General features: G+C 34.4%; 1 protein-coding gene and 1 non-coding gene across 2 annotated transcripts; one reads left to right on the top strand and one right to left on the bottom strand.

Annotated features, from left to right (window-relative positions):
* Positions 1-5,357: 5,357 nt before the first annotated feature.
* alx3 (ALX homeobox 3) lies at positions 5,358-19,516 on the top strand. Its single transcript, XM_062998361.1, has 4 exons — positions 5,358-5,673; positions 17,057-17,334; positions 17,457-17,582; positions 18,932-19,516. Exons 1-4 carry the CDS (start codon positions 5,358-5,360, stop codon positions 19,283-19,285), a joined length of 1,074 nt encoding a protein of 357 aa, XP_062854431.1. The 3' UTR covers positions 19,286-19,516.
* A 459-nt stretch (positions 19,517-19,975) lies between these two features.
* On the bottom strand, positions 19,976-20,139 carry LOC134318633 (U1 spliceosomal RNA). The gene has a single exon (XR_010013414.1). It is a non-coding gene; the product is annotated as a U1 spliceosomal RNA (small nuclear RNA).
* Between the last annotated feature and the right edge of the window lie 1,514 nt (positions 20,140-21,653).

Here is a 21,653-nt window from a genome sequence, read left to right as displayed (position 1 = left end):
TTCTAGGTTTATTGTTTAATTAATGTTTAATGTTGCACCATGGGTCAGGGAGTAACGCAATTTCAATCCTCTGTATGTTCTGTACATATTGCAGTTTTGACAATAAAGCAACTTTGACTTTTTTTTTACTTTTGAGGTTCATAGAAGCACAAACTGTTCCTGAGCAGGCAAAATATGCCAGGTCTTACAATGCCTCTTAAGACTAAGAAAGCAGCAGTAACTCAAAAATAGTTTCAGGGCAAACTAAAAACAAATCAGTTCTACACAGATGACAAAAATATAAGAATAAGAATAATCTCGTATGATCCCAAAATCAAAAATAAGAAACTAAACCTGGACATTTTAGCAACTTAAGATGGTAAAGGTGCTTGCATGGCCTAGCCAGTCTACTTACTTGAGTCTTACTTAAAATACACTGAAGATTAAAAAAAAAACCTTTATAAGACATTGTGTGAACAATTAAAGTGAAAATATGTACTAAAAGTATGTTACCGAAAAGAGTTTTTAAATAAATAAATCATTTATCATCCATCATAAATAACAAAACGTTTATTATTTATTATATTATGCAGGCTAATGTTGTAATGTCTGCTGTAGTCATAATTCTTAATAATCATATCACACTGAAGTACTTAGTCAACAGGTTTGTTTTTTATATTGTATGTCCACCTTGTTAAATTTGGCTTCATAAGAAATGCTGATACTGATGAACTGATGCTAGTCCAGGGGCTTTGAGATTTAAAATACAACACAAATACAGAGACAGGTGGATATTACCAATGGACATGACAAAACATGGAAAAATAAATGAAATATGATTATGTTTACAGACAGTGATGCAAATATTGTTAGCTTGGTTGTCAGAAAATGATCGCAGTGAGAGCCTGGGAAAAAAAGTGAGCCCTTGGGGACAAACACTATCGGTGAGGAAGAGGGCGCAGTGTATTAACTTGTCAGGGCGGCTGACAATTCGTACTGATGCTTCTGTTTCCTAATAACGTCTAGATCAAAGAGAAAAACCAATTGGCTTCGTTTAAACCAGATTTTAATGAAAAATAGACCAACTTCATACCGACTGGATTCAGTAGCGTTCCAAAGCGAACTCAAACCAATGCAGTTTACATTAGAGACAAAATTACAGCACAGTGTACAGTGGGTGAAAACACACACACACACACACACACATTGTGAGAGTTTTCATTCATACATTTACCAAGTTATTGTTGTATTATGTTTCTATTATTATATTGTTTTACTATTATTTTCTTTTCGTTTATTCACGGTAATTGAATCTCGCATTAATAACTGTCTGAGATCCAACAGACTCTGATTAAAGATAAATAAATTAATTAATATAAACTAATTAGACAGTCTAAAAAGTCTAAAAGTCTAATTGGAATAACATGCATAGAACTGTATGTAAATAATTCTACTTTTATATACTCTAAATAAGTACTAATAAACTCTAAAATACGCTAGTTTTATTAAAAAATAATTAAAGTATTGTAAATATAATTATTAAAAATTGATATTAATATGTATTCTGATGCTTTCGAGTAAAAAAATTGGTTTACATAATAATACACTTGAGTAGAATAAAAAAATGGACCTCTGTATCTTTCTCCATAACTGGCAAATGATGATAATTTTTCAAAATGCTTTCACTGTTGCATTTAAAACAAAGTGATTATTATATTTCCCACCACACCCTAAGTGTGTAGCTACATTACAGCTTTAATTGTGAATAATACATTGTCCGTTAATCACCAAATTCACCATCGATTATCTGTCATTGCTTACTTTTGTGTTATTAGGGAATAGTATATTTTAAAACAATAAATAGTTCAAAATCTTTTTACTTTAACTGTTTTACCACTAATCAACTTCTTATTTTTTCCTTATTTATTACATCACAATTAATCACAATGTTTTTTTTTTAAGTAGGGAATTGGTTAATCAAATAAAAGTCAATTTTAATCAAATAAAAATTTTAAAATAAAAATTAAGATTTTTTTTTTTTTTTTTTAATTAGCTTAGTCTAATTTTTTACTTTAAAAATGGTCTTTAGGGAGATTTAATGGTACAGGCTGTAGTGTGTTTTATAGTATCGGTAGAGCCACTGCTGGTGTTGGGTCTGTGGAGCGGCGGCGGGTTAACAGCAGTCACATCGTTTTCATTACTGCTCAGCACGGAGCTCATTACAGCTATCTTACCGACGTTTTTTCTGGGTCAGTGTACAATTAATGGCTTTATAGACCTAATTTGAACTGTTTGTTTCGTCACTTTTGATTGATTTTAGGTCCAAATATCTTCTCTTTTGTATGCATGCTGATAAAAGTAACAACACGCTGAAAAGTCTCATGAAATTTTACTTGTGACTGTTCACATAGAGTTCACTTCTAAACTGTAATTATTCACATGTGAAATACACATGGGGGGGGGGGGGGGGGGGGGGGGGGGCATTTCTCTGTCATCCTAAAAAAATCCTGCCAGATATCAATAATGGGAACATGACGGATTCTAACATCAGTCTAGTAAGCTAGTATGTGAAATATGTTTATTTATTATTTGGGGGGAGGGGCATTTTAAGTACTGTATATGTGAATGTTGGAAGAAGGAGTTTGTGTAAGAATAACCATACATGTATTTATATATAATTTATTTATATGCTTTATAATTTTTTTAAATGAATGACGATATTTGTATTCAATGTTAGATTATTTTTTGACATGTGTTAGGATTCACCCGACAGAATGGTAGACTGGCTATTCCAAATGGTCCGGCAAGAGCGCGTGGATGACAACGTGTTTTATTTTGGCTCTGTCCCAAACCACATACAACATGATTTAATAGTAGGTCAAATTAGTGCACCATGGTGTACAATCTAAGGGCATTTACTCCATTACGGGCGCTGGGGCGCAACCCTAAAATCTGTAGCCCTTTTAAAAAGGTTATCAACTCATCTGGGAATAAATAGTGCATAATATATTTACAAAAATATGTTATCATTGTGACACGAGTAATGTGAACTATTTAACAGCCTGAAAACATTTTCTAAATAGGTTAGTTATTTGCGTTATTGCTGTAAACATTCTTTATTGATTGCAATGTTGTTTAGAAAGAGTATTTTTATAAAATGCCTTAAATGCCTTTTTTCCCCCAGCACTGGACTCTACATTTCATTATACACACATATGTATATATTTACATATAGAATATATAGTGTTCTTATTATATTGTTGTAATTACCATACTGTTGTATAATAGTAATTGCATAGCATACTGTAGCTCATTTTTTCTATAATTTCCTTATTTTTTATTTTATTCTACTCTATTTTATTTACTCTATTTACTGTACACTGTACTGGAGCTGCTGTAACACTCGAATTTCCCCCATGGGGGTCAATAAAGGAATCTTATCTTATAAAGGTTGAAAATTCCCCTGAGCTGTTTACAGAGGTTCCTACATCGACTTCAGCTAAAACTTTTTTTTTTGTCGACACACACACGCACACGCGAAACATAAGGACATATAACATTCAGGCAGGTTCTCACTGCTGTAAATAGACTGGTCGTTTACGCTTTTGTTCACGAGTCGGGCACAGGTATATACCATCCTCTGACAACATCAGCCGACACATCAGTATAAGCAGTTTTAAATTAAGGAAAGGTCTTAGAATTAACCAGTTCTGCATATTCTTGCAAATGGTGGGTGCCCTATACAGGCTTTATCTTACAGCATAAATAAATAAATAAATAAATAAATAAATAAATAATATTCTTTTGCATGTAGCTTTTTTTTCTGCGTAAAATGTTAGAATTTGTTCGGGCAGTGATAGCGCAAGCACAAGCACCACCGCCAGGTTCCCACTGTTACGCCCTTGAGCAAAACCCTTAACTCCTAATTCCTCACAAAGTCGCTTTAAATAAAAGCGTCTGCTAAATACTGTAACTATAAATGTACACGCTTTGAATTAGTTTGGTTTTAATTTGTTTACATTTGTTTAAATTTGTTAAATGTGTTTATTGAGACAGATTGTGTAAATTGCTAAATGTAATAATGTATCAATGAATAAAACTTCTTAAAGAAAAGTCTTTTAGGCCAAAATTCTACAAATCAAACTGCATGCATGAGGAATGGAAAACAGTCTTACCCTACACACAACTGATTTACATGACCTTTTAGGCTAAAAGAGTAATCGTTTATTTAACACATGGTGTTAAGATTTATTTCACCAAGGTTAAGGTTTACAATTTGTTCCATATAATGTTATGGGCACTTGGCACTAAACAACTCACCACAGAAGTGTGACATAATGCCAACTGTCACTTTTTATTTCAAAGGATAGAAAATATGTCCGTTAAACGTAAATGTAATGTGCATTATTGTTTTAGGAAAAAATCTTGCTAAAATAAACAATTTATTGTGCCATGTGCAAAAAATATATATTTGATATTTTGTGTTTTTAAATATGTTATGTGCACTAAAATATATAATACTCTAAAAACAACAAAAACGTTTTGATTAAACATGCGAGAACTAAAAATAAAAATTCTGTTAATCGTTACATTTTGAGACATGTTAAGTAAAAAGCAATTAGCATGTATTAATGCATCAAGATAAAGTATAACAATACATTGTATGTATGAAATTAAAAAAAGAAGAGTACATTATTGATATGATTCATTCTTAAATTCATTCATCGTTTTAACACCGCTTTATCCTGGCTTAATTCTAGTTTATTTTATTTATTTTTTCTAAGACATTTTAATTGTATTTTGTCCCACGTATGCAATATAATATACATATTATTATTATATATAAAATATAATATTATATTATAATTATGAAATACTTTAAGCCAGACTTGTTTAGGGTAGACTTATTGTGTGTTTAAAGTTTGCAGACCATATAATTCATTTTGTTCTACTGTTCGTGGCATTTTGATATGCTTATGACAATCCAGAGATGTATCATGCACACTAGGCAACATATTTCAAACAAAAGGACATGGATCTCTCTGGTAAGTTCTTATTTTCACTCATCCATTACTGATCCACGCTCGTGATGGGTCAACTTTTCAAACGTCTTGTTAAAAATGTTCTTCTCTTAGTCGACAGAAAGTTCATTGAACAGACAGGAACCTTAAAGCGATCAAATTCCTGCTGGATTGAATCAGACCGCTCCTTTCTCTCTCCGCCAATTCTCGTTTCACGGCTCTTCGTTTCTGATCTCTGAAATCCCACCCACTTGAATATGGGGATGTTGGAAGGGGGAGAGGAATTTACTTTCTCTCAAAATCTCACAGCCATTTTCCTGGTGAGAAGCAGCGGTGGTGTGCGCTCAGTACGACGGGATGGAGACGGAGGGTTGTATGTCGTTTGGCTCTGCCCCGAGCAGCAGGACGAGTCCGGATCAGTCTCCGGGTTTGGATCATGGTTCCGGTTCTTACTTCCACTGTGATGAGCTGCAGAAATCCCCGCATGCTCAGGCTGCGCAGCGGCACTCGGTGCGCACTGATTTCTACACCGCGCGTTACACGGACTTTCCCCACGTTCTGAACACAGCTTCCTCCCCCGGAAAACACAGCAAGTACCTGGAAACAACCACACCCGACCACAAGACTTTATCCAGCAGAGGGAAAGGCTCGTTTTACGACAGCAGCTCCAACGGTAAGTCAACATAAAGCACTTAGATGTAAAAAATCTCTAGGGTTACAGCGCAGTTAGACTTCATCCTCGGTCAGCGTCCTCATTATCATCATTATTTACAGCAACGAAACACATTTGTTTTTGTTAATAATAATAATAAATGCATTTACTGATCGTCAAAAAAACCTTGATCCAGAGTCACGAGTGTTTTTGGTAGGTATGAGGTAACTGGAGCACCTGGTATGGAATCCACATGCAAAACTCCACAGACATTGGCCGGAGTTAGGTTTGAACCAGTGTACCCAGGACCCTGATGCTGTGCGGCACTTTTTATCTTTACGGGCCCCGCAGGCTGCCGTATATAGCCTTGTTCTTGTTTTTCTTTTTCTTTTTAATAATAATAATAATAAAAGTAAAGAAAATAGTTTTTCAATAGGCTATGCCAAAATACAAAAAAAAACAAACCAAAGAACCTGACCCATATTTTTCACTTTCTGAAAAACTTCTTGGTCCGAATTCACCAGGCTTTTATCTGAACCTAGGAGCTGTTATCTTTACTTTAATTGTTTGATTTTACTAAACCCCTTAAATAATAAATACCTGGAATTCATTTCAAGTATGGATTCAGAGGTTTTACAGTTTTCTATTCACAATTAAGAACTCTATTCTCTTATTTTAAATAAAAAAATAGGGGTTATATCCTCTGAAAACCAGCGAATTAATGCACAGTTTGTACATTATATTGTGTAAAATAAGGGATATTGTGGCATGATACATTATTATTCTTGGTATTTTAGTCACATTTTCCGGACATTAGTCTGATATTGAAATTGTTTGTTTTACTTAAAATCTTTTTAAACAAATATATGTATCACATCATTCTACAACGAGCACATTATCAGTGCACCAAAATTACATTTATGTTTGGGCAAAAAAAAGACAAAAAATGCTAAGTGGTAAAATTATTAAAACATATAAACAGGCAAACTAAGGAATGGTAAATTAATAAAATGGCTTATATTATTTTATATAATAAAATCATGATGTATTTAATAATGGGAGAACATTATGACTAATCCAGTAATAAAATAAAAACAAAACCCACATTCCTACGTCAGCAGGACAGAAAAAATACTTATTTTTGTGTACTTAAAAAAAAAACAAAGACAGTATTGCTTTATTAATACTGAAAGTGTAATTTGTGGTGCAGTCTTAAATTTAGTAAATAAATCCAGCTTTTCCAAAAGTGTTAGGGAAAATGTATTACATTACAAACTCAAGTCACTTTAAATGTTATAAAATAAATATCATTACATTGCCTGTAAAGTGTGTAATTTATATTTTTTAAACTAATGTAAATTTCTTTAAAAGATTAACCTTTACAAATATTAAACAAAATGTGTCAAGCGTAAACGCGACACCCAACAAAAACTTTTATTGTACATTTAAATAATTTAAATAATTTTGATGGAGTTATTCTGAGTATCGGTCTTGTGAAGTTTTAAAAGTTTTGAAATTTTTTTGTGTGAAGTTTTAGTAGTAAGGAAAGTAAGATTATTATTATTATTCGCCAGGAAATAACTAGTAATCTGCTCCATCTGTTGGATGGCCAAGACTTCTTGATAAAGGGCATGAAGGGCTGAAGAGCTACTGGGTCGAAACTGCAGATAATTGTATTACTTGTAATGAGGTGCATATCGAACCTTCTGTGTTGAGCTGTCAAACACCTCACACTAGCAAGCAAACATCTGATAGTAAATTATTAATTTAAAATGAAGTTAATTCAATAATAAATTTTACTGAAATACGTATATTTAGGTTTTTTTGTGTATCCGTGTTGGGAAACGATTATAATTTACCTATGATATACAATTCCAGGTATTTAGACATTTACGAATGTGGTCATTCGTAATATTTGCGAAAACAGAATCGCAAAGATAAGGCTAAATGTAATTGTATGTTGTTAAAACTGAATTCGTTTCGAAAATTCCAAAATAAAATAATCTTAAAAATCTTTTACCTGTGCAAAGTCTTAAGTTTTAAGGTGAAATGCGTAAGTAACCATAAATTACACAGGCTTGCTTGGGTAATTTGGGGAAACTTGGATACTAAAACTTAATTAAGATGATTTAGAAGTTACATTGCACTTGACACATTAGAAGTTTAGGAAACCTGTGACGGCTTTATGATAATTTTTACTTGCTCTAAAAGACAAAAACATTTAAATAAAGGGGAATATTAAAAACAGATGTTATTTTCTGTCACTGTGGTTTATAAAAACAAGAAAATGTTCAGAAGACCTATTAATAATATAAGCTTATTATACTTATTTAAAATTCGTTGTAAAAATACACAGTGGAGACATTTGTTTTTAAAATAAGCTGTGGCATGCTGACTTTTAGAAAATAAGGAAAGAGGGGGGTTGTTTGATGGGTCATACAGAGGAACTTAACAAACAAACAATAACATTTAAATACTTGTTCTTTTGACTTTGTTTTATGAATTTCATGAAAACATTTTATTGTGGATAAACGTTTAGCTTTTTTAGCTGCTATTTAAAACAAGTTAGAAACAAATCCATAGTGTTAAAACGTTTTAAAAGTAAGGTTTAGTAGTTAGGAAATTAAGTTTTTAATGACAAAGGACAAACGCTGAAGTCCGGTACGGACAGAGCTACTGTTGCAGATTATTTTAATACCTGTGATGAGGTGGATATCGAACCCTTTTTTTGGGTAGGCCTATGAAAACTCCTGTCCACTGTCAAAAGCACCAAATATTACCAATCAGCCGAACTACACATTGGAACATAAGCAATGGAATAAAGTCGACTGTTTTCTCAGTATGTTGTGCATCGTAAGAGGAAGAGATGGCACCATGTAGGATGATCCACCTCGCAACCTACAGAAGTTAAAGGTCCTGCTGGTAGATACCAGGATTCCTCGGCGGGTCAGAGCTGTTTTGACAGCACATTAGGCTGGTGGTCCTAATGTTTTGGCATATGATTCTTTATTGATGGAATCTGTATCCTTTTTACCGTTGCGACAAGCATTGTTAAATCAAATACACACTATTATTTTTATGTTTTCCTTTTTTTTTTTTTTCCGGATCATTCTGGTCTGATTTGGCACATTTACATCCCATTCTTAGTGATGAATTAACAACTCTCTAAGTAATATTTTAATGATAAGAGTTAAACGTTTTAAGATGGTAAACTCTCATTAGTTTTTAGTGCCACATAAAGTTTGGTATGCCTGTGAGACATGATAAATAGTTCAGTCTAGGCAGTCTAATGTGTGTTGACACTTAATAATTCGACTTTAATTTAAAATATCATGAATCAACATGGGATTTAATTTTACTAGTCAGAGATTGTACTAAGTAAATAATGCAGAACGATTTGCTGATTGTAAAAATTTGCTAGTTTTTGATAATTACAACAGCTAAATGTGTATTTTTAGAAAGATTCGAAGCACTTGGTGTATTGTAAACTGTATTTCAGCCTCGGTGAAGTTACAGCGTTTCAGAATTTTTTACCTGAGTAATTTTAGATAATAGCCTTTAATAAATTATCAGGTTTAACCAGCTGTTAAAAACGTATTTTTAAATTTATTTTTAGTTTTTATTATTACTTTATAACTTTAACATGATTTGCGTTTATTTTATTATTATTTTTATTTTTTATTGTATTATTTCAGTAGTATTCGTTGTAGTAGTAGTAATGGTAGTAGTAGTAGTAGTGTTAGTGGCAGGTAGTAGCAACAGAAGTGTGGGAGTAGTCAAGGTAGTAGCTGTGGTGGTAGTGGTAGTATTATTAGTAGTTCAAAGTGATAATATTATTCGTATAGCAGTAGTAGTATAGTAGTAGTAGTAGTAGCAGTAGTAGTTTTAGTAGAAGTGGTGGTAGTGGTAGTAGTTTAAGTAGTGAAAGTTGTAAGGTATTAGTTGGTGGTAGTAGTAGTGGTAGTTTAAGTAGTAGTACTTGTTAGGTTTAATAGTAGTGGTGGTGGTGGTAGTAGTAGTAGGTTTAGTAGTAGCGGTAGTGGTAGTAGTAGTAGAAGAAGAAGAAGTAGAAGTATTTTTAGTCAAAGCAGTAGTAATAGAAGCAGACCCAGCAGCAGCGAAATGAGTTGTAGTATAGTAGTAGGGGTGGTTGTGAGGTGATGGTAGTAGCAAATTACGCCACATTGACCAAAGTATTGGGACACCCCTAAGTTTCAAATTCATGTGATTCAGCCACAACCAATGCTAAAAGATGCAATAATACAATTATATAAAAGAAATTATGACCCTTTGCCCAACATCAGTGCCCAGCCATATAAATGGTCTTTTGACTGAATGGGCACAAATTCCCACAGAAATACTTCAAAGTCTTCTCAGAAAAATGGCAGTTTTATAGCTAAAAACATTACACAGAGGTCACTCTATTTTAATACCACTTGTTTTTCAAATGGTATGTCCAACAAACTCATTGTCAGGTGTCCAGATACTTAAATAGTGTATTGGAGTCTTTCACTGTTTATGATGGACTATATTTTGAAAAGATTATTAGATTTTAAAAAGAATTCTCAGTCAACCCAGTCCATATTGGGCAAGACTGGGAACCACTATAAAATGCCTGACCTTGGAGCCCTGGGCATCATTACATAAGAAATCATTATACTTATTTAAAATTCGTTGTAAAAATACACAGTGGAGACATTTGTTTTTAAAATAAGCTGTGGCATGCTGACTTTTAGAAAATAAGGAAAGAGGGGGGTTGTTTGATGGGTCATACAGAGGAACTTAACAAACAAACAATAACATTTAAATACTTGTTCTTTTGACTTTGTTTTATGAATTTCATGAAAACATTTTATTGTGGATAAACGTTTAGCTTTTTTAGCTGCTATTTAAAACAAGTTAGAAACAAATCCATAGTGTTAAAACGTTTTAAAAGTAAGGTTTAGTAGTTAGGAAATTAAGTTTTTAATGACAAAGGACAAACGCTGAAGTCCGGTACGGACAGAGCTACTGTTGCAGATTATTTTAATACCTGTGATGAGGTGGATATCGAACCCTTTTTTTGGGTAGGCCTATGAAAACTCCTGTCCACTGTCAAAAGCACCAAATATTACCAATCAGCCGAACTACACATTGGAACATAAGCAATGGAATAAAGTCGACTGTTTTCTCAGTATGTTGTGCATCGTAAGAGGAAGAGATGGCACCATGTAGGATGATCCACCTCGCAACCTACAGAAGTTAAAGGTCCTGCTGGTAGATACCAGGATTCCTCGGCGGGTCAGAGCTGTTTTGACAGCACATTAGGCTGGTGGTCCTAATGTTTTGGCATATGATTCTTTATTGATGGAATCTGTATCCTTTTTACCGTTGCGACAAGCATTGTTAAATCAAATACACACTATTATTTTTATGTTTTCCTTTTTTTTTTTTTTCCGGATCATTCTGGTCTGATTTGGCACATTTACATCCCATTCTTAGTGATGAATTAACAACTCTCTAAGTAATATTTTAATGATAAGAGTTAAACGTTTTAAGATGGTAAACTCTCATTAGTTTTTAGTGCCACATAAAGTTTGGTATGCCTGTGAGACATGATAAATAGTTCAGTCTAGGCAGTCTAATGTGTGTTGACACTTAATAATTCGACTTTAATTTAAAATATCATGAATCAACATGGGATTTAATTTTACTAGTCAGAGATTGTACTAAGTAAATAATGCAGAACGATTTGCTGATTGTAAAAATTTGCTAGTTTTTGATAATTACAACAGCTAAATGTGTATTTTTAGAAAGATTCGAAGCACTTGGTGTATTGTAAACTGTATTTCAGCCTCGGTGAAGTTACAGCGTTTCAGAATTTTTTACCTGAGTAATTTTAGATAATAGCCTTTAATAAATTATCAGGTTTAACCAGCTGTTAAAAACGTATTTTTAAATTTATTTTTAGTTTTTATTATTACTTTATAACTTTAACATGATTTGCGTTTATTTTATTATTATTTTTATTTTTTATTGTATTATTTCAGTAGTATTCGTTGTAGTAGTAGTAATGGTAGTAGTAGTAGTAGTGTTAGTGGCAGGTAGTAGCAACAGAAGTGTGGGAGTAGTCAAGGTAGTAGCTGTGGTGGTAGTGGTAGTATTATTAGTAGTTCAAAGTGATAATATTATTCGTATAGCAGTAGTAGTATAGTAGTAGTAGTAGTAGCAGTAGTAGTTTTAGTAGAAGTGGTGGTAGTGGTAGTAGTTTAAGTAGTGAAAGTTGTAAGGTATTAGTTGGTGGTAGTAGTAGTGGTAGTTTAAGTAGTAGTACTTGTTAGGTTTAATAGTAGTGGTGGTGGTGGTAGTAGTAGTAGGTTTAGTAGTAGCGGTAGTGGTAGTAGTAGTAGAAGAAGAAGAAGTAGAAGTATTTTTAGTCAAAGCAGTAGTAATAGAAGCAGACCCAGCAGCAGCGAAATGAGTTGTAGTATAGTAGTAGGGGTGGTTGTGAGGTGATGGTAGTAGCAAATTACGCCACATTGACCAAAGTATTGGGACACCCCTAAGTTTCAAATTCATGTGATTCAGCCACAACCAATGCTAAAAGATGCAATAATACAATTATATAAAAGAAATTATGACCCTTTGCCCAACATCAGTGCCCAGCCATATAAATGGTCTTTTGACTGAATGGGCACAAATTCCCACAGAAATACTTCAAAGTCTTCTCAGAAAAATGGCAGTTTTATAGCTAAAAACATTACACAGAGGTCACTCTATTTTAATACCACTTGTTTTTCAAATGGTATGTCCAACAAACTCATTGTCAGGTGTCCAGATACTTAAATAGTGTATTGGAGTCTTTCACTGTTTATGATGGACTATATTTTGAAAAGATTATTAGATTTTAAAAAGAATTCTCAGTCAACCCAGTCCATATTGGGCAAGACTGGGAACCACTATAAAATGCCTGACCTTGGAGCCCTGGGCATCATTACATAAGAAATCATTATGCCTCTGTAATAAATATAGCCTGTGTTTAGGAGCGCTTCTGAAACTATTGTCACTTTACAGTTTGCCACTGCGTCAAGAAATGAAGTGGTTTCAAGAGAGTTAACAAAATTTCAGATTCACAAATTTCTTTTATGAAATGCCCCATTTTTATATGTTATTAAAAGGTTGAGGTGCAGAGGCAAGGCCAGAAACACTTTATAAATAAAAAAAATAGTATGTAAGTAATAGCCTGTCATGTTTACCAAAAAATCATTTTTAAAATTCTCTTCAGGCCTTACACTGTCGAACTGGATACTGGATTTAGCATAATTCCAGTATAAACAATTATTGCACGTTATCTGTTGGTTTTAAATTACAATTAGTAATACTCTCTGAAAAGGAAGTGGCTAGAGTCTAATAACAGAGCCTAAGTTAATCTGTGGGAAAACAACAGAACATTTGATTAGTCTAGCCTTCTGAAATAAATAGATACAATAAATAGATAAATAAACACAATGGTTTAAAAATTAGGGTGGCCAGATGTTTTTTCCCCACAAGACTGAGCTGCTTTTAAAGTGCTAATTTTGTGGGTTGATACTTTTCTTTCACAGACTGGAGGTTACATGTTTTTGTATATTTTAGATTATTTACTTTTACTGGTTCCTGATCAAGTTTTTGGATCGCCTTAGAACCACCGATAACAATGAGACAAAGAAATGTGTTTTCCAAACATATACTAAATATAGATTAAATATTTAATCATTAATATTTTTTATTCTATCCAACCCTGCCACCAGAGATGGGGTATGAACCCATTACGAACTAATAATTACTTTTCCAAAAATATAATGGGATTTTTAACATTTTCTTGCTAAGAGTAAATACTCTTAAAACCTATGTCAATTTATGTCCACATCATCATGGCAGCACAGGTGGAAACTAAAAAAATATAGGGAACCTGGTTTATAGACACAAAGCTCAAGGTACATTGTGAACGCATTGCTCATAATTAGTAGGTGGTTTACCTAGAATAAAAGAAATCCTTTAGTTACTAAACTAATATGAAGTCAGCAAGTGCAATTTGATGACAAAACTGTAACTGTTATCTGTTAACAGTATTTAGCTGCCAGGAGTCACAATCAGATTAAAATAATCCATTGTACCCTAATACTGGCTGCCACTTCCTCATTCTCTTATTTACTTACTCATTCAGCCACTTACTGTACTTACTCACATACATTTAACACTGACTCACATAACAACATGACACTGGGTGCCACAATTATTCCAACAGACTACTTATAGCACTCACAGATATGACAATATTTTAGTTGATAGTAGTTGTTGGTTTACCAGCTGTTTAACCTAGGCTAATTAGGATGTGAATTTGTGTTATATCGGTGAGTTACAACAAACAATGCAATAGTTCTGTCGAGACTGAAGCTGACTCACTATTGGACAGCTTATGGTTCTAATTTTCTTGTTCCACCTCATATGGTAACTATTGTAACTACTGGACCATTTAAGGTGGAACTGGAAAACCCAAACAAGAAAATGGCAAATAAGATGCCAGATACGGCCTGGCATGGTTTTTTTTTTATTTTTGCCTTACATAAGTACATTTGCCTTATTCAGCCCAGGGTCTACTATAGTAGAAGAATATAAGACTTGCTGAGGTATGGGCCACTGCCTTTCTATTTTCCACTATTTTTATCTAGACTAGCATTAACTAGCTAGGTAATTTAGCTAAGTTAGCTTTTATGGAAGAATGTAGGAATGTAAGCCAAGTCTAACACCAAATGTGTTGCTGCATATAAATGAAAGCGGCAAATAGTTTATATAAACTAACATAAATTTGGTGCTTATAAGCTGGTAGTTTATAATATTTCAAGAAGTGTCCACCAGTGTCCAAAAAGAGGGACGTTTTAAACTTTTGAAATGAAAAAAAGGATTGGTCAAATTAATTGGTGCTTCAAATACATAATGTGTGTCCTTGTTAACAACAGAAACATAACAAAACTATTACAAATCCCATTTCCAAAAAAGTTGGGACATTTTGTAAAATGCAAGTAAAACAAGAATCTGTGATTTATTAATTCTTTTAAACATTTTATGTAACTGACAGGCATGTTTACCACTGTGTCACATCACATTTCCAATAAACTACACTTTTTAACTGGTTTGGAAACTGAAGACACTAATTGTTGCAGCTTTGCAATTGGAATTTTCACCCATTTTTGCTTAGTACAAGACTTCAGTTACTCAACAGTCTGTGGTTGGTATTGTGTGATTCTCCTTTTATTAATGATCAACACATTGTCATTGGAGACGGATCTGGACTGCAGGCAGGCCAGTCCAGCACACACACTCTGTGTCTATGAAGCCACACTGTTGTAGCGTGTGCAGAATGAGGCCTGGTGTCGTCTTGCTTAAATAACCATCCATGATCCTTTAGGTAAAGATGTTGTTCACACATATGCAAGCCACGCACATTGTGGGCACTGATGCAACCCATACCATGATAAATGTTGACTTTTTGCTAATACAGGTTGGATGATCTTTTAGTCTTTGGCATGGAATCATGGTGTAACATGTTTTTACTTTTTTCAGTCCATCTGAGATTGTCTTAAATCCAGAAAAACTGGCAACGTTTCGGCATGAAACCAATGCAATACTTTCTCTTTGTGTAATACAGTTTCAGCAAACTTCGTTAAGTGACAATAGTTTTCCCATACTCTTCAGCCCATGTGGCTATTTTTACCACACTAGCATGACAGTTTCTCATGCAATGTCGTCAGAGGGCTCCAAAGATCACACACATTTAACAGTGATTTGTGGAGACTTTTTACAATAGAATGTAAGGAAGGTGTGGGAATAGAGACCTAAGTTATTTGCAATCTTGAATTACAAATTGTTCTTTCTAAACCAATTAACATTTTGTACAAAGTGCTTGCAAACACTGAGCAAATTAAAATGTGTTAATATTTTTAAAATACAATCAGGTTGGTCAGCCAAAAAATTAATTTCTTTGTTCTTCTGTCAGTTAAATAAAGATTCAAGAGAGTTAACAAATCACATGTTCTTGTTTTATTACATTTTACAAAATGTCCCATCATTTTTGTACTTAAATAATATAATAATATAATAATAATATAATTTTTTTTAAATTATTGTGATGCTAGCATGTAGAGTCAAAGCTACTTTTGTTTGTAATGTTGATGACATTAAGCCAGTTATTAAAGTGGCTTTTTATCCTCTAAAGTTCAGAACTGCTTTGAGTGGTGTTAATTTTTTTTTACTTTTGTTAGTGATTTTCTGGTATCTTTGTTTCATCATTAAACAAAATCCTTAAACACTTTACAATATCAACAACAAAGCACATATTCTTGCATTGGTTGTGGCCTTCAAACCCCTCAGCCAAGGTTGACTGATAGCGCAGCTGAGATTTGAACCTGGACCTCAGCGGTGGTGGGCTAGCATAATAGACCGTTATCTATCTATCTATACATATATTTATGGCCATAAAGGCACATGGTCAGCAAAAATACTGTGCTGTGAAATTTAAATTGTCCCAAACGGTTACCCGAGTGCCCAATTTCTGCCAATAAAACATTCTCTTCTGCAGCAGCCTAATACACTAGCACACCACTGCAATCAACAGAAATGCTGCAGTCTCTGAGGGTCTCAGCATGTTGCTACAGAAATCAAGATTTATTGGCCAAGGCTGTGTTTTCAATCTTTAACTCATCAGTTAGAGTGAACCTGTTCCCACTTCAGTCTCAAAACTTGGGTAACAGAAGTAGAACCTGTTGAAGTATGCCTGCCTTAAAGTCTGAGGTATTATGCATTCTAAGCATGCTTTTCAGCTCACCACAGTTTGGCCATTCTCTTCTGAGCTATTTTATCAACAAGGCAGTAAAACTACTACTCACTGTATTTTTCACAAGAGACTTCTGTAAGTAAAACAATCCCAGGATATCAACAATTACTGACTTCTCAAACCAGTCTGTCTGGCAACAACAACCACGCCAGTGTCAAAGTCACTCAGATCACATTTTGTTAGATTCTTGACTCATGTCTGTATTATTTTTCCATTGTTCTGGTGCCACACAACGGACTGACTGGATAATTAAATGAATAAGCATGTTGTACAGGTGTTCCAAATAAACTAGACAATAAGTTTAGGCTTGTGGCTGCAATGCAATAAATCACTAGCTAACTAATCATGTTTTAACAACTTTTTTTCCTGCATTAGTAAATATGTTCTTCCTCAGTAAATCATATGTGCTATGATTTATGAAATGTCCTAAACTAATGCTTCAATGGCTTGATATAAGCTTTTTACATCCCTATCCTAATTTATTAAACCCTTGTCAAGAACCAAGTCTTCCCCAGTCTAATTTAATAAACTGGTTTTTTATTTGGTTTTCAGTTGGAGAGAAACCTTTGCCTAAACCTTTGGTTTATCCTGTCCTTGACTCTGAATGCTGTGGCAAACTGAAAGAGCCTTCAAATGGACTAACAGAAGGAGAGTCCATTGCAGACTCAATCAACCTATCAGGCAAGAATAAAAAACGCAGGAACCGCACCACGTTCAGCACCTTTCAGCTGGAGGAACTAGAGAAGGTTTTCCAGAAAACACATTATCCAGATGTCTATGCACGTGAGCAGCTGGCTCTCAGAACTGAGCTCACTGAAGCACGAGTGCAGGTATTTCATTAGCCTTATGTTTATTATGTTTATTAATCTTTCTGATTTACTTTTTTTTTTACTGTTAACATGAAAAATGTCCAGTTTGGTCTATGTAATCTTATATAATACAATTCTGACAGGTGTGGTTCCAAAACAGAAGGGCTAAATGGAGGAAGCGGGAACGCTACGGAAAAATGCAGGATGTTCGAAACCATTTTGCTGCTACATATGACATCTCATTGCTTCCACGGTCCAATACCTACCAGGTATCCACTTCAATGGTCCATCTATTTTCTATACGCATTATTAACAGTGGTGTGGAAAAAGTAATTGTCCCTCTTCTAATATATTCCAATATGTCCACATGATTTTTAGGAATTAGACAAAAATGGGCCTTGAGTAATAACAAATTTTGTAAGAGATAATTTTATTTATTTAAGCTATTCAATATGTATATTACTTGCACTCAGCCAGGCTTGGTTTTTAGTCAGTCATTTAGAATTTAAAATGCACTCATTTTCAGGGTATGTCAACATGCAACACAAACACGAACTGCATTTTAAATGTAGCTGCATGGGACACTTAAGTAGCTTTATGTCGTCTTTTACAGTATATCAGATCACATGATTGGCATGAATAACTGCATTAAAGCTTGGACTTCATTGGCATTGCATCTTTGTTTGTGTTGACACACATCCTTGATGTATGTTTCCAGCTTTGCACATTAAAGCTTGCACATTAAAGCAAGTTCAAATTTATTGCAGACCACTTTTCAGGATTTTTTGATTGCACCAGGCTATTTGAACAGTGAGATTACAGGGTTTTAATGGATACACTCAAAATAGCTCTATGGACAAAATAACCCACTAGTAACTGTCAGTTATGTTCACTATTAAGAAATTAGGAGGCCATGCCACAGAGTTAAATTATTGTACTACATTTTTATTTTTTTAGAATCCACACAATAAAAGAAAACATGTGTTTCAAACTTTAAGTTACAGCAAATAATTAAAATCTTAAGATTTCCATACCATAAAGTGGTGGCCAAAAGTAAAAAAAAAGACTATACAATGTTGTTTTATTACAAATCATATAATATTTGAAACTATTTGGGTAAAAAGTTAAATTAAAAAATTTGAAAAATGTAAAAAATTTTGTATAATTGTCTGTTTAGTATCAAACAGTATCAAATACTGTCACAGTCGAACACCCACACAGACATGGGAAAAACTTGCAAACTCCTAGACTGCTCCACCTGGGAATCAAACCCAGGACCTTCTTGCTGTGAGGGGAAAGGATAGGTCTACATGAATCTGACGTTTTGTAAAATGTACTTTGTTATGCTAATTATATAATTTATAGTTTGTAAAAATGCAAAATAGAAGGATGTTCACTAGTGGTCTCTGACTTTTGGCCCTCACAGTGCATTACGGTATATATACAGTCCCTTACAATATTATTTATACAACTATGCATATAATCATTTTGTATTCATAACTGTAAGTCACATACAAATCTTCCTAAGAACTCCAGCTCTTTGACAAACAGCTTTATTTCCAATCAGCTTAATACTATTTACGTATTTTTGACATTCGATGTTTCTCTTACCTCACAGATGCAGGGTAACCTGTGGTCCGCGGGATCAGGTGGTGGAGGGGGTGCCGGTGGGGCTTGCGTCCTGGGCACAGACAGTATGCCCTCATCCTGCATGACTGCTTACCCGCACCCTCATTCACACCATCATGCCCATGGGCTTATGGGAATGTCCACATCCTCTAATCACCCACCTCATCACCATCACTCTCACCACCCAAGTATCAATGGCCTCTACTCTTTGCACAGCTTCCAGGGAGGTCTGGGGCCACATTCCTTTGAGCCTGGCCCTGAGTCTGACTACAAGCCTTCAGGCCTGGTGGCACTGCGTATGAAAACCAAAGATCCTAGCAGCCTCTTGTCCTGGCCAACGTGACCGGCATGAACTAGAGCTGAGCCAACACATATCAGAATATTTGTAAAGAATATGTAGACTTTTTCAACAGAACCTTCATTTGTCAGGAAGGAGAAATATTTTTAGCCTACTAATTTTTGTAGATTTGAAGGTTTTTTAATAATAATTGAAGTAATGAATGCAATGTTCTTGTATATGCTGTTTTACAATATGTTTCAGTACGTCAATGGTTACTGTTCTTCCTTCTAAAATGTGAACCAGTTGTTTCTTTCAGATAACCTTGATTTGAGGTATAATTGTTTTTATAAACATTGTAATGTCTAAAACCAGAATTCCATTTTATTTAAACAGTTAATCTTGTGTTTTCAATGTATTCTGATTTTTTACAGTAGAATGACAGTCAATAAATAACTTTTGTGTTTTATAATCTTGTTTTTTTTTTTGTTAAACAAAGGTTATTTTTCTGCTTCCAATAATAGAAATATATATATATTTGTATTATTTACTCGTAAAATGTTATCAGATCCTAATTACAATAATGGATAAAGTCATTTTGCTCACACTAATAAGCTTTTAAGACTTTTCCAAAAGTTAGCACACATCTATGTCAAATGTTTTTGGTAACCTCATCCTCTTATAATGTAAATATCATTTGTGATTAGATAACATTCCTTTATTTATCCCCATGGGGAAAGTTGAGACCACAGCAATCAGGGGAGAGCGCGTACACAGTCCCCCACTATCAGAAATTATGCAGTCGAGATTCTCACATTTGGGGAATTCGCAGGGGTCAGCACAACTGTAGTGCAATGGCTAAGCCTCGCCTTGTGTGAACCACCTACTTCATTAAGGTCTCGCCCCTGCCAGGTAAGTATGATATAATAAAACTTGTCGACTATAAAGAGATGCTCAGATAAAGAGTTAGTCATCTCCACTCCACCCAGACTACATTTTTATCACCTTCGGAATTACTAGATAAGTCTTCTTTTTACAATAAATAAATGTAACAATGACAATGGCAAAGGTGAGGGTATCATGATTGTGTTTAAAAGGAGGATCTACCAAAGGCTCTTTGCAACCTCCAAAAATGCGGGAACAGTATTATGCTGCATTTTAGGTTCAGGTATTTTAGCCATGCTGTAGCTAATGTGCTTGAAAGATATTTAATAATTAATAAATGTTTCCAAGTATTGCAATGCCCGTTCCTGTTCCAGCACGACAGTGCAGAAACTTCAGTGGCCTGCACAGAACCCTCAATCTCACTTTTGAGAACTGCAAACCAAACCTTTTCATCCAATATCAGTCTGGTGACCTGTCTGGTTCCTCTCTAGGTTTCTTCCTGTAATTTCAAGAGAGTTTTTTTCTTGGCACTGCCGCCCTTGGCTTGCTCAACAGGGGTGTTTGGTCTGACGGTCCTGGATTCTGTAAAGTTGGGGAGAAAAACCCACATTAATGCCAGGGTTTTGGAATGGAATGTTTAACAACCTCCTACTAAAGTGTCCACCTATTTTTGTGTACATCGCTAAATCTCCATTTAATGTACATACAATGCAAGTAAAATATATTTTGACCTACATACAATAAATGAACTGGATTTGTAATTCACTTTCTAAAGCATTCTGGGTTTTGGGTGGTGTTTTTGAATAATTTTTTTTATTATTGGTATTTCTTTACTGTTATTTTAAAAGCAAAAATGCTGTTTAAAAAGATAAACCAGCATAAGTATGACTGGGTGTGTGCACACTTTCGGCTAGTACTGTACATTTAAGCATCATCCAAGCTAGACTAAGGGTAACTAAGCAAATTTCAATTTGATTATTGGTGCTGCATAGCACAACTTCATCTGGATTTGGTAAATGCAGGACAATACCATAATACATTGTTTTACACAGTCAGTGTTCTTTGGTCTCTCTGCCTATAAACAATATTTGTCCCTTATTTAGGGTCCTTGAAACCCCACCTCCCCTTTCTCTTCTGTGGAATCGCTGACAATGCCTAGGACATAATGTTTCATGGTGATGAAATTTTAAGTTAGCATTAAAAAAAGACTGCTCTGGGGCAATGTTGTTACTGCTCTTTTCCATCATATGTTAGTCATGATAGCAGCACTGGATTACATTAAGTGCCAGTCTAGCATACCAGGTCATGCTTTTGAGGGACCAGACATGTGTTTTCCATAGAGGAGAGAAAGCAAGGCTGTCAAAAACACAATCCACACCCAAAGCGTCACATTCCAGCCTGGCCTTATAAGACAGCAGTGCCTTCTGTAACTATTGGGGTAAACTGTTTAACTGTTAAGAAAATACATTGCAAGTGTACTCAGTATACAAATGAGCAGGGTAGAAATAAAACTGCTCTGGGTAACCAGATGCTTGCAAAAAGCATACTT

Source organism: Trichomycterus rosablanca, chromosome 7 (assembly GCF_030014385.1).
Source record: "Trichomycterus rosablanca isolate fTriRos1 chromosome 7, fTriRos1.hap1, whole genome shotgun sequence".
Taxonomy (NCBI): domain Eukaryota; kingdom Metazoa; phylum Chordata; class Actinopteri; order Siluriformes; family Trichomycteridae; genus Trichomycterus; species Trichomycterus rosablanca.
The sequence above is the reverse complement of the archived record's forward strand: the minus strand, read 5'-3'. Positions and strand labels throughout refer to the sequence as shown.